General features: G+C 37.9%; 1 protein-coding gene across 7 annotated transcripts in view; it reads right to left on the reverse strand.

The window, feature by feature from the left end:
• Nucleotides 1-996: 996 nt before the first annotated feature.
• EML5 (EMAP like 5) overlaps nucleotides 997-13,715 on the reverse strand; it is a 108,576-nt gene continuing 95,857 nt past the window's right edge. For 5 of the 7 annotated variants that reach the window (XM_066998225.1, XM_066998222.1, XM_066998226.1 and 2 more), the window contains 9 exons: nucleotides 12,474-12,631; nucleotides 11,718-11,832; nucleotides 11,055-11,243; nucleotides 10,690-10,862; nucleotides 9,254-9,416; nucleotides 8,400-8,503; nucleotides 6,559-6,712; nucleotides 5,656-5,756; nucleotides 997-5,343 (listed from right to left, as the gene is read on the reverse strand). In XM_066998225.1, coding sequence (XP_066854326.1) covers nucleotides 5,307-5,343; nucleotides 5,656-5,756; nucleotides 6,559-6,712; nucleotides 8,400-8,503; nucleotides 9,254-9,416; nucleotides 10,690-10,862; nucleotides 11,055-11,243; nucleotides 11,718-11,832; nucleotides 12,474-12,631 — 1,194 coding nt within the window. In that variant the 3' untranslated portion in view covers nucleotides 997-5,306. The remainder of the gene's footprint in view (nucleotides 5,344-5,655; nucleotides 5,757-6,558; nucleotides 6,713-8,399; nucleotides 8,504-9,253; nucleotides 9,417-10,689; nucleotides 10,863-11,054; nucleotides 11,244-11,717; nucleotides 11,833-12,473; nucleotides 12,632-13,715) is intronic. The other 2 variants (XM_066998224.1, XM_066998223.1) reach the window with 2 other exon arrangements.

The raw sequence follows: 13,715 nt of genomic DNA on the forward strand, positions 1-13,715 counted from the left end.
TATTTTTCTATTTACCCCTCTCTCTGTTACCAAACATGCATGCACTGCAACAGTGGCTGCTGGTGTCAGCCCTTGTACTCCAGCACTAAGTCGCTGCCCCAGCGGCATGGGCGTGGAAGGAACAACACAGGGGAGCACCTGCACCTTCCCAAGAACGAGCCAACAACGCTGCCTGCAGCCTTTCCTCGAGCACTGTGTGACCGACACGCTACTACTGCTCACCAGTCCTTACCCCCACAAGCAGCCACTGAAGAGCCTCCATCTGCAAGGAGATGTTTGCCCTTTGCTGCCAAGCGATGCGACTCCCTGCCCACCACCCGTGCCAGTCCTTTGGCCTTGCCCTTGCCTAGTTATGAGCTCTCCTTCCTCTGTTTTCCCTTGTTTTCCTCTTTCTCTGGGTTTATATTTCCTGGTTTTCTATCCCTGTTTCCTCCATCCTGTCTTCCATTGTTTAAAAGGTAGCAGACATTACAATTACCTATCGTCACCATGCTCAGCCTTTTTTTCCCCCTCCACATTGTGAGGGAAAAGAACACTTTCTGTGTCTTTTTTTCTTAAGGTGATTTGGTTAGATTACTCATTTAACAGAGTTAACAAAAAATAGATTAATGTCATGACTGTAATGCTGCAGGTAATCTAAGAAAGGGGTGGTGAGCTGTGACCTGTCCTAGCATCAAGCAGACTGGGAAAAAATCAAAATCACCAAAGCCACCCACTAATTTTTACTTACTTATAAATGATTTTGGCAAGGTAACCTTATTGTGGCTCTTACACATATTATACACCTAAAACTATTATTTTTTTTCTGAAATTTTTAAGTCTGACATCAAAGTTAATTGAAGATCAGCAGCTGCAGAGGACCAAAGAAACAGGCTGGGTCTGACCACGCCACAGTGACTGGTACAGAGAATGCATAGCGGGCTTTGGCAAGCTCACGTATCTAGCTACATAAGCAAAAACTGAATGGTGCCAGAAACTTTAGGAAAACAGAGCAGACTGCATAGAAGCATAAGAAAGTCCATGAGAACATGGGTATGCAAATGCAAAGGAGTTACTGGTGCTAAAATCACTGATGTGGCAATTTGTGTTGTGGCCTGCAATCTACTTCCCTTTCTGCAGAGCCTCCAGGATGATTCGCTTTGTCCAAAATACTGAAAAGACATCATTTGTCTAGAGTTTACACTAGCAGAATAAAAAGAATCTGTGAAGATTAAGGCTTGTCACATCTGAGACACTGATAATGGCAGAGGGAAATACATCGCACCTTGCCTGGGTAAGAACTGTATTTGAAACCAAGATCCTTGGCTTGTCCCACTATTACACCCCATGGAGCGAGGAGTAACGGGAGGACTCCCCATTCCAGATCCAGGAGATAACTTATCTTGCTTCTGATGATGCAGTCAGTTCCAAGTCATTCCAAGTCAGCATTAAGTTGACTGGGATAAAGTTCAGAGTTTCTCTGAAACGAGCACCTTGCTAAAACTGAAACCCCGATATCGAGCAAAATTGAAATTACTGTGAATGCGTGCTTTCCTTCAAGTGTCAAAACCAGTCGTGAAATGCTTTCTTGTATCTCATTTTATACCATCTCTTGCCTTCCCTATCAAAACCTGAAAGGTATATGCAACGAATTCTCATCTTAAGGATGAGAAATTTAAGATTTCAAGTCTAAATGATTCAATTCATTTGGCTTATTAGTTCTCTAACCTAAACGGTGTTCCTCAGTTCCTAAACTATCATAATTTGCAGTTCTAAATATATTTATTTTAAATTTTTGTTTGTTCTTAGGAGCTGGATTTTCTTTCACTCATTTTTTCTTTTCTAAGCATATTTAAATAGCTTTCAAGAGCACGTTTATTTTTAAAGTGAAATGACATTTTGTTTTTCTTGAATCAGTTCTCTGTTTCTTTTTCTTTTCAACGGGTATTTGCATGATGCCCTTAATAACGTGCTTGAACCTCTGGCTAGCCCTGAAGTGGTCAGGCTGTTGGACCAGGTGATCTTTGGAGATCCCTTCCAACTGAGCTGTTCTCTTCTATTCTTATTACAAAACAAAAACACTGCTGACTTTTAAGAACCCAAAGATACATGTTTGCTGCTCACCAGGAAGAGAAAAACAATTCAACCAGAAAGTAAAATCATCCATTATGAGTAAAGAAATTATGCAAAGAACTTTTGCTTCCATCTCAGCACTGCGTAATCACAGAAAAGACTTTCTCCAGTTTGAGCCTTTCAGCCCACCTTTCCCTGCAAGGCTTCCAAACACGAGGCTGTCACCAGTCCCTCCACATTCCAGATTTTTCCCCACCCCGTCATACCGGGTCACGGCAGGCAGCCCGTTCCACTCCTCACACACTTCAAGCACCGATCCGGGTGGCCACAATGAGCAAGGTACTGCAGTAGCACTTAATGTAAACAGCGAATGAGGCACAATGACGAGCACCACAGACAAAAAGACCACAACGCTGCCATCTCGAACCATGGCTGCAGCCAGCCGCTCTCTTCAGCAGAGAATCCCAACTTGTCACCCAAACCACGCTCCGAGTTGTCCTCAGGAAGAAAGCTGCACCTGAGGCCGCTCGCATTTCACCTGGCAAACCACTGAGCAGTTTCTCATGGAAAACACCAGCTGCCCAACTGGCCGCAACAGGAGGAACAAGGCTGGTAGTTCTGTTTCTAAGCGCTCCCCAGCTTCCAGCTCCCGCCCCAGCCCTTTACAGCTGCAGTGAGGTTTAGGAGAACGAAGCAGCAGGGAGAGCTGGCAGCTCAGACCGTCACACCATCGCCATGAGGCTCGCCCTGCTGCAGCTTGCCCGGCAGCCTCTCACTGGTACTCCACCGCCAAAGTGGCATTTGAGATTCCTCAGAAAAAAAGCACCAATGACAAACTATCAATGGACAGGCACAGCTAGATCAACAGAATTAATAAGGGGGCCCGGGGTGGAGGAGAAGAGGACATGACCAGTAACGATACTGCAGGGACAGGGACCAAACCTCTTGGTAGCCCACATAGCGCTAACACTGGATGAAGGTCTACAGAAGATCAGGAGGATGGGGGATACCAAGCCTAGGATTTGAGGGGAAAACTTGAAGAGAAGAAAAAGGACTCTGATCTGGCAGTCTGCGTAGGACGAACTAGGAAGGAGCAAGTAACAGCCATCCATCTTGAAATGATGAAGGGCAACCTTAAAATAGAGGCAGGAAAAATTTTACTTCATGTCAAGAAGCCCTGCACAGATGTGTTTAACAGGGGATAGAATCACAGCTATAGAAAAGCACACTACTACGGATTTCTCTGGCTGAGATTTAAATGTCAGGTACTAATTTTCACATAAAACAGGCATGCAGGCAATAAGGTCACAAAACAGATCAGATCTGATTGCAATTCTCAGACGCAATTCCCCTAAAATCAAAACAATTACTGCTAAGATTTCCCTGTACACTCACGGACCAAATCCAGAGTACTTTTCCCTGCAGAATAGCAGCTGCACGACTGGCAAGATTTTGCTAAAAATACTTGCCAAGAAATTTGATAATAGTCTAGTTCATCAATTTCTTTAAAATAAATATTTGTTATAACTTGATATATAAAATATATTATCTAAGACTGTGGGGTAACTATCTTTTTAGAGTACATAATAAGCATTTTTGGACCTAGGAGAGCACAAAAGTCTGTCTGATTAACTTTTTTTCGCCCTCTTATAAGCAAACGCTCCCAATCCCTCTATAACCACCATGCACACAAGATGCTTACAAGAACAGGTGAGATTTATTTCATTTTTACTTTTATCTGGCATAAGAGAATGCAAGAGGTGAATAATATCAAGTCTACTGACTGACCTAAACAAATGGCATCGTTAAAGTAATGCTGACTTACATAGACAGAGATCTTTATGTTCACAGCAGAATGTCATTGTGAGTAGTGCTGATAATTTGTTACTTTTGTTCCCTTCTATGTTGTATGGAAGATAACTGCACTGATTAAAAAAACAAGTTCAGTCTGTAATGCATCTCTATGACATGATTTAGACAAATAGCTGATGAAATCTTCCTCGCTAATACCCAAAACGTAGTTTTGTTCAGGTTTTCACCATCACTGAAATGTTTTTTCAACTCAGTTACGTTGCAGGATGGAATAAATGCACTTATGCTAGGAGGTGACAGCAGGTCCATTTAAAGAAGCATTATGAGTGGACATTTTTATTTTTATTTTTTTACATCAGGAGAGAAATCTGAGTAGACACCTCTCCCAGCTAGTCCCAACTCTGTTAAAAAGTTCAAATGTACAAAATATAATGTTTGGAAAGTTTATATTCTCTCTGAATTCCCCCTATGATGCTGAGAAAATAAATCAATTCATATTGCTATGAAATTGTATTTTTGCAACTGGTGACATTCCAAGCCTTATCAATTATGAAGACTATAAAATCCTCACCTTAGTCCACATTTCCAGCATAGAGGCTATCAGCCCATTCAAGTAACACAGCAATAATCTCTCTTCCACTGAGAATAACTTTTATTTAAAAGGCAAAAATTGGAGTTAGACTTTTAGGTTGTGGGCAAGGCACTCGCAAAGTGAGCAAATCTATTTTTGCTCACAGAACTAATTTAATGTTTAAGTGCAACAAAAACACTAAATTAGCCATGAAGATCATGCATATCCAGCAGCTTTCACCAGACATGATTGTGACCCAGGCCTCTAAATACAGAAATATTTAAGTCCTAAGAAACCAACTGTCTTATTTTCTGCTTCACCAGATGATGTTTCCTTTTGATCAATCATAGAAATATCATTTGCCATTATAATAAACATTTATTAAAATACTATATATTTAAGAGATAATATATGGTTTCTTTCAGTAATAAAATATGGAATACTCTTTTTTCAATGATATTCAGACCCCAAAACTTAAAGAAGAAACATTCATGCTCAAAATAGATCAATGTACAGCACTAGGTCAGAAATAACATCTCTTGATTAAAAACCCAGGATCTTACTGTGAAACTGTACATTGACCAACAATTCCCTTTTCCCTTTTATCCATGTATTTCATTTTCAACATCTGGCAGTGAGTGAAATACAAACCCGGATTACTGAAGCAAATCTAATGGCCTCAGCGTATTTGTTACAGTCTATCCTTCTGACAGACTCTAGATACTTGTCTTTCAGAGACGGATCGCTCTGTGTCTTGGATCAGCACCATTTCTTAAGCATGCAGGGCACAGTAGAATATCACGTTGCAATCCTGGGTATTTCATGCCTGGTACTTCATGCAGCATCCTCTTTGCAAGTCTCCATGTCTCCCTCAATGAGGCATATGCACACACTTCCAAACAAATAAGCTGTGTTTTCAAGAAGACATTAAAAATGAGACATAAGACTGCAATACGGTTAAAAGAAAGGTCAAAAGAAAAATATCAGTTAAATATATGATATGCTCTGAATACAGAAGTGTACTTCTTTTAATTTAGTAAATCTGAACTGTTCATATTAACATCTGAACTATTTATTTTGTTGCAAATAACCACTTCGTTATATACAAACAGAAAAACAGAGATAAAAAGATTCAAATTATGAACCTGAGCTTTGTACCATTAAGGACTGTTCCTGACCACTCCTATGTACTTTCGGACAATAACAGAAAGGAAACGTACCTGCAGTCATCCCCTCCTGCACTAACCACGTATCTATCTCCACTTGTAAATCGAATATTAGTTAAGTGGGCAGAGTGACCTAAAAATCGTTTGTGTTTTGCCTGGAAAACAAAAACAACAACAAAAAAACACACAATAAAATAAGAGTGTAAACAATCTGTGTCCTTGTAAATCAGACCAAGTATGCATGTTTATCTACTTTTTTATTCCATCTTATATTTATATCGTTCAGAATGTTACACAGGTTTTCAGATGTGAAAGATCTCCTGAAGAACTCCCATTGAATTGTCTCCAAATGAGACAGTACCTGCAAACTGGGAACAATGCTCAAGCTAACACAACAATCCAAAATATATTTTGTCACACGATTAATGTCTAGAGACTTTGTATAAAATCCCTAACACTGAAAAAATGATTTTCATTAGATGTGTGCATGTTGTTTATGCAGTGCAGTCTCAAATTGTCAAAATGAACCATGCCAGTATTAGTGAAAAATCTGTAATCTCTTCATCCATGGAAACGCACTGATGGGACTAAAATTACCAGCTGTCTTCCTCGTCTATCAGACGGAGATTGGAGATGTGGATAAATAAAACAAAGGCCTTTGAGATTTTCAGTACAAGGCACCACACTAATGCCGCCTGGCACACAATATTGACACCTATCAGAGTTTACAGAAAGAGCCATTGCACAAAAAAAAAAATATGAAAAATTTGAGATGAAGCATTCCTATGAGACTACAGAGCTAAATTACACAGATGCATTAAAAAGCCACAAATTTAGAGAAGGAAATATTCTACGGCATGTCCTCTAGAGAAACAATACAAGACCATAATATCAACAGATATCAACAGCACTTTTTTTTTTTTTTTCTAAATAACTATGCAAAAAACAAGTTCTTACAAATTTTTCAGGACATGGGAAGTCAAACAGTTTGACCATGCCAAAATCATCGCCTGTTACAAGATTGATTCCCGAGTGAGAGACACAGGCACAGTTAACATCAGCTTTTTCAGCATGCCTGGACCAGATTCCAATTACTTCATCCCCTAGAACACTGAAACAGAAGAGCAAGAGATTCTTTTGAAAACTTCACGAAAACAGCAAACAGCTCTTACTAATGTAAGAGGTTTCAGAAAAATGTCATTTTTACATTTTATTCTTAGACATAAAAATCTTTTTTTTTTTGTAATTAATGCTTATTCTATAATTGCTTCTGAAATTTATTCAGTCTTACAATTCCCAGAATATGGTGGCCCATGACAACACTAACAAGTCGAAGAACTATTAATACATTAATACAAAGTACTAAGAACAGCGCAGAGAGGCATTTGCCAAAAATGAAGAAAGACGATTAAAAAAAGAATGCCATAGCACAAGAGTTGGATGAATCAGGTTAAGCTATCAGAAAATAATAATAAAAAATAGAATTAACAGGAACATGAAGAGAATATAACATTTTCATATAAATTAGATGAAAAAGTTGCTTGAGTCCAATTCATTAATGGGGGGGGGGGGGGGGGAGGAGGAAGAGAAAGAACTGTTCTAGACAGATTTAATTATGATTCCAAAACAGACATTTATAGAAAACTTCATTTACAAAACCTTTTCAAAAGTTGCTTTTTATTCAGCTGTGCTTACAATGTATGGGCTTACTTACAAGAACACACAGAAATGAGCACTCTATCACTTGTTAGTAGGTGTATAATTTGGCATTTTTTTTCTGTGATTTTTCCCCACAGATCAGAGCACAGTATATTACACTCAAGAAAGAATTTGGTACTTCGAACACATAGAATTGGGTCAAAAAAACACAGGTTTCTTGTTTTCACGTCAAAAAGGTGACAAAAATGGATTACCCACGGAAAAAAAATAAATTAAAAGCTAGCAAAATGGTTCAGAGCACTCTGAAAAATTCATAGTTCTAGCAACAAAATATTCAGAATTACTACTGTGTAAAGTGATCCATATGTGTATTTATTCTTGAATTTTGCCTGAGGTATTATTGCTTTGCCTGCAAACAATTGAAAGCAGGCAAGGAGCCCAAAATTAGGCAAAGGAAATCAGATTTGCACAAAGTGTAAAATAATAAATATAAAATGTATATATTTAAGTATACAATAAAATATAATATGTTATCATTCTTCATGAAATTTCTAAATCCATTTTTAATTAAATGTAGTAACTTTAAGGTATTTTGAAGTACTTTTGTACAACTTTTAACATGCAAATGTTAATAGTAATTTTAGTATACACATAGCATTAATGATATACTGTAAATAAAACTCAAATTATCAGTCTTGTGCTGTCTTTTCTTGTTTTAACATATTTTAGTTTTCCCTGCGCTCCCATCATTATTTTGCATTATGTTACCCCCCAAATCATTATTCTGAAGCAAAAAATGCAATTGGTCCAGGCAACTTGCACAGCAGAATTAAAAAATACTGAGGCTGCTACAGATATGATCAAAGGAAGCTAGAGATACATAATGAACAGAAAGGCACACTTTAGAGAGATCAGTTTTTATCTGATACCTTGACCAGTCAAGCAGCTCATGTTCTACCAAGCGAACATGCTGTGCACTTTGTTTTGCTGCACAGTACTTACCTGGTGTGTTGTCAGAGTACATGGGTGCATTTAAAGAAGGTATCTGACTGGGTGAAGGGATGAAATAAACTTTTAAACAGTAGGTGCTTCTGGAAGTTACAAGTGTTTTAACAGGTGTGAACCTGTGAATTGTTTACCTTGTCCATGTAGCCCATGTTATTCTGTCAATCACAGCCTGGTCCACAAGCTGTTTTCCTGAAGGCACTTCATAGACTTGCCTTTTGTAAGACCCAGTAGAGACCTTTGAGATGAGCAGAGACAACAGTTTATAGAAATTTAAAATAAATGAACTTGTTTGAAATGATGAGGTTATAATTTTAAAGGACTTTGAAAAGTATTTTCTTGATAGTATCTATTCATAAAGCATCTTGCTCAATGAGTTGAAAATCCTCCAAAATCTATGCAAGTATAAAGCATCAGCAAGAAAGAGTAAGACATACTCATTTTTAAAATGTCTATCAATAAAATATAGTTGAAACATCTCACATTCTGCACATAATACTCTCTATACATTGTGTATTTTGTGATGTGTATGTGAACATAAATAAAAAAGGCAGAAGGCTGGGAATTCTAACACCATGGTTTTGATGCTGCTCTGAGAAGGCTAGAACTGAAAAGAAGCGTAATGCTACCATTCTTGTCAGGGATACGAAGTATTCACAGTTCCCTGAGACATACTGAATAACAGACTGTACTCCTTCCTTGTTTAAGATATCCCATCTGCATCTGGGAGATAAAAAGGCAGGGGAAACTCATTACAGTGATTTTGAAATCTGTTTCTTCTTTCTATGCTTATTTCTTGTACTTAGTTTCCACAGTAACTATTTTTGTCATCCACTTACCACTAAAATAAAGTAACAGTCTAGTGACAGTAACCTACTGCTCTGACACGTCGTTACAAAATTGAGTAGTTGTCAAAGGAGAATAGTTGCACACTATCTGTCATGAGTACATTTGCTATTCAGTATCTTGAACAATTAATGACTGATACCTGGAGATAACAGCTATCTGCAGAAAAGTCCATCTGGATCACAAAACTTGGGATATCTTTGCAGTAGCTGACTCGATTTAGTGTGGGACCCAACGTCAGATCATAAAAATCCACTGCATTCTCACTGGAACCGACTGCTAAGTAACGAGAATCTGGGCTAAACCTGAACAGATGAAAGAGTTTATGAACATATAAACTTGCAGTAAATTGTAATATAGGTTGGTACTTACAATAGGTGTAATATAGGATTTGAGAAGCACAGGTAAATTTGCATTTCAAGTTTATGCTAACCAGACCTGAAGAGAAAGGTGGAGTATTTTTTGTCTGTTAAGTAAAATAACTTTTGAAACAAAATTTTGGGGAATGTATATGCATTAGAAGGTATATCTGATTTCATCACCACCTCAATGGAGTAACAACTGTGACATGCTCCTGGTGACCCTGGCTCTCTAAAGCTATACTTCAAAGGGTGCAAAGTTTAAAAACAAACAAACAAAAAAAAACTTTAAATGAAGAAAACTCAGACCTTCTAGATGAAATATACCAAATAAAAAGACCTGAAAATCAAATCTTTCATCTGTCCAATGTATGTTTGCACAGTGGTTTGTTTCCACCAGCTTTCCTTTTCAGTCTTGAAATTCAGTAGCTTCCTGGGCAGAAAAAATTCCTCATAGCTTCTTTTGTGTTACGAGGGAAGTTCTTTATTTCTGTCATCTCTGAGACACTCCTGGGACAGCTTTTCTGATTCCAGCAAGCCCTAACTCCTAGTGGGGCTCTCCTGCCTCCCACTGCAAGATGCCAGTTTGCTCATATTCTTCCCCCTTCTAGACTCCAGCAGTTACCCTGAGCTGATCACGATTCATTTAACTCACAGAAGGAACAGTCTTTTTCCTCCTTTAAGTAAGCTTTTACCTGACTCAGGAAACATAAGCAAAGTTTTCCTTCTGCTGAATAAATTCCTTCTAACAAACCATAACTAAGCAAGCTGACAGAAGAGACATTTCTATTGCTTCTGTGATGACATCCAGTCACCTTCTGTAAACCACTGATCTCACTTTACCTCCTACGCATCATCTTACCCTGTTCCTTTTTACACCTACTGATATGCCCCCTGATTAGGATGGTCTCTTCCTATTTTTCCATTTACTTTCCCCTCCCCTTTCATTTTATCTAATCCTTGTCAGTATCACCTGAGACTCCCCCTACTGCAGAGGGCCTGTTTTTTGACTGATGGCTGTTTCTTAACTTCAAGTAGCTCCTCCTTTCTTTTTATTCCTGGTAGAGGAGAAATCAAACAAACTCTAATTCACTCACTGATTCCAGCTCTCTGAAATGTCATTGTAATGCTCCTCAGAAATACAAAAACTGTATTTTTAAAAATCAAAATATAAATTTCTAGAATATTACGAACATAAAAAGCCATTATGTTTTCTGACCTGATATCTTGGATAGCTGATCTTCTGTCCCTTTTTTTTCCCCAAATTTTCAGAGATGTCACAAGCAAGATAATAAATTCTCCATTTTTCATGCCAATGGCTACCATATCACCTTCTGGGCTGTAACAGACAGTACGAGCTGCATGCCCTAAGCTGACTTTGTTCAGCATCTTCTGTGAAGAAATAAAAATCCAGAAAGGTAAATGTCTCTATATGTTCATATTTCAAAAGTATCTTATGCTTATAGTATCAGATGAATTATTTTCAGAATACATTAAATAGCAAGCTTTGAATCCTCAACACCACCACAAGTCTAGGATATTTTTTGCTTTTTTCCAAAACAAGAACCGTTCTTCAACACCTACCTTTTCAGCAATATCCCAGAGTCTTACTGTGCCATCTTCTGCAGCAGAAAGGAAAAAATCTCTGGAAGGATGTGTTGCTAGGCCCCAGATTGGTCCATCCATATGACCATTAATTAGAATGTTACATGCAGCATTTTTCTCTCCAACTTCAATTATTTCAGCATTTCTTGTGCCAACAAGAATTTTTCCCTTGAACAACAGTGGAAGAATTATCTATGATATAATACATTAGCTACTCATGATTAACAGTAATAAAGATATAAACCAAAGCTATAGTTAAGTCAAGAAAGTTTGCTTAAGTCAAATCAAAGCTAATTTACTTCTTAAAATCATCTATGATCTCCTAGAGTACAAAGAAGTATCACGGCACCAGTGGAATTATTGCTTGCAATATTTGAAATGTGGAAAATAATACAAAATAGAAAAGAAATCCTTAGTCTTTAATCAAATATGTAAAGAATATTAACCTAATTAAGAATAAGATCTCCTGAAACAGATTTTTTTTTAATTGTAAAAAGTCAAATGTAGACACCTTGCAGCTCAACATTTAATTTCAAATACTAAAAGAAAGAGGAAGCAAACGATTTGTCATATTTTTAATGCCACAGATCAACCCATGGATTATAAACTTTTTTTTTTTTAAAGTCATGATGATTCCTTTACCTTGCCTCTACAAACAGAGCGAACACAGTCAGTCATTTGTCCTGTCTCCAGTCTGAAGGCACGACATCGTTTCAGCTCTTGATCCCACAGTTTAACTGCTCCTCCTTCCTTTGATCTATTAAGAAAGCAGGAACAACAACAAATATAACAGCTGGCACAAAAAACTCAATGAATACATGAAAGAGCTATATAATTTAATGTAATTTATTACAACTGAGGCATTTAAATCTGTTTTAAATCATTAAAGAACCATTAGTTTTTACTGAACAGGTGATGTTTATATGCTGAGCCTCTTAGCTAAGCAAGAACTACTGATTCAAAGTCCTCACTGTACTGCTTTACAGAACAAGCTCTAAGATGGTCACTGCTAAGCTTAGTCTGAATTAGTATCTCCTCAGGATTTTGTCTAGTCAAAGGAGCAGTGAAGTATGTGAACGAATTGACATATTATTAGGACAGGCAGCAATTACCAAAATACAGTCGAGGGAAACAGGACATATATGTCTTCTAACACATTTGCTGTGAAATAAATTGCAAAAGATACAGGAGGAAAATCACAAGTCTCTTCCAGTCAGTGGAAAAAATAAGTACAAGAAGCTCATGTGGGATGACTTGCACTTTGGCTGCTATTCAGGGATCCAAAGGTGACTACTGACAGCTTTGACATCTCAGTCAACTACTCCACATTAGAAAGTATGAACCAAAACAATTTTTAGAGAATACATGTGCTTGCAGAAAAAAAAAAAAAAGACTCACGGCCTTTCCTTGCCTCCTGTAACAATCAAGCCATCTCTTAATGTGGTATACATTGTGAAAACTGGTCCATTGTGAGCTTTGGCCACAATTCGTATCAAGACATGATCTTTCCAAACGCAAACATCTCCACTGATAGTACCCGTAAATGTCAAGTTATTCTGAAAAGAGGAAAAATATACTCATCAACTGATTCTGAGTAAGGCAGAAGAAAAACATTCAGAAACAAAGATCATCACCATTTGCTTTTAGGCTAGATTGCTTTTTTGTATGCCTGCGTAGGAGAATTAAGACATGTAGGGTCAGAACAAGCTGCTATACGCTTTGTTGAAGTCTGAAACACATGGTTTCTTGCAGCTAATAGGCTCTAAACTGCAGAAAGAAATGCAGTGACTTAAAATTCAGCTATAGTGTTATCTGTTTTCAGCCTATTAGGTGTGCACAAATGTTGTGAAAGATGAAGAAAACCAGGAACAGTTTTGACATTCCACACAAACAGGCAATTTGTACCATCTTGCCATGTGCATTATGATTACAGTAACTAGTAGTTTATGAAGAAAACAGCCTGCTATTAACTCAGACTGTAATTGTCTGGTTTCCTTTTTCTCTGCCTCCTGTTTTTGGAAGGCAATAAAAATAATAACCTCTTCTATTTAAGGATAACTTGTTAGGATACACTGAAAACCAACAGGAACCGAGGAAGAATCCTCAAATACAGTGTCCTGTATAGTATTTTATATAATATGCATGTGTTTGGCAAGAACACTTTCCTTGAATTGGGTGATGCTGATGGCCTACATCCTTATTTAAAGGGGGTGGTGGTGGTGCCCCTGATGAATGAGTAGATAAAAGAGGACTGGAAATAAACATGGGGGCAGATCCTCTGACCATCCTCACGGCATAACTGTTGGGCTGATTTTAACCTGTTTCCGAGCACCTGAACCAGCTCCTCCTTAGATAAAAGTCAAGGAATAGCAGTGCTTCCAGAACTGTTCCCTACAAGCAGTATGAAAAACACACCAGGTGTCGCTTCATTCAGGTTGCGTATCTTTTTACAAAATCCCTGCAAGTTTTGCATCCTCAGACAACCTCATATTGTTTGACAATCTCCAGGACATTCAACACGAAGCCCAATTTACATGGTACGAAGCATGCCTCCATAAGAAAGTTCACTGAGGGTTCCAAAACACCAACTAATGCCTAGGCTGTGCATCTCTAGCACCTAGCATTTGGAAGATAACCTCT

The sequence above is a fragment of the Anser cygnoides genome, chromosome 5 (genome assembly GCF_040182565.1).
Source record: "Anser cygnoides isolate HZ-2024a breed goose chromosome 5, Taihu_goose_T2T_genome, whole genome shotgun sequence".
Lineage (NCBI taxonomy): Eukaryota > Metazoa > Chordata > Aves > Anseriformes > Anatidae > Anser > Anser cygnoides.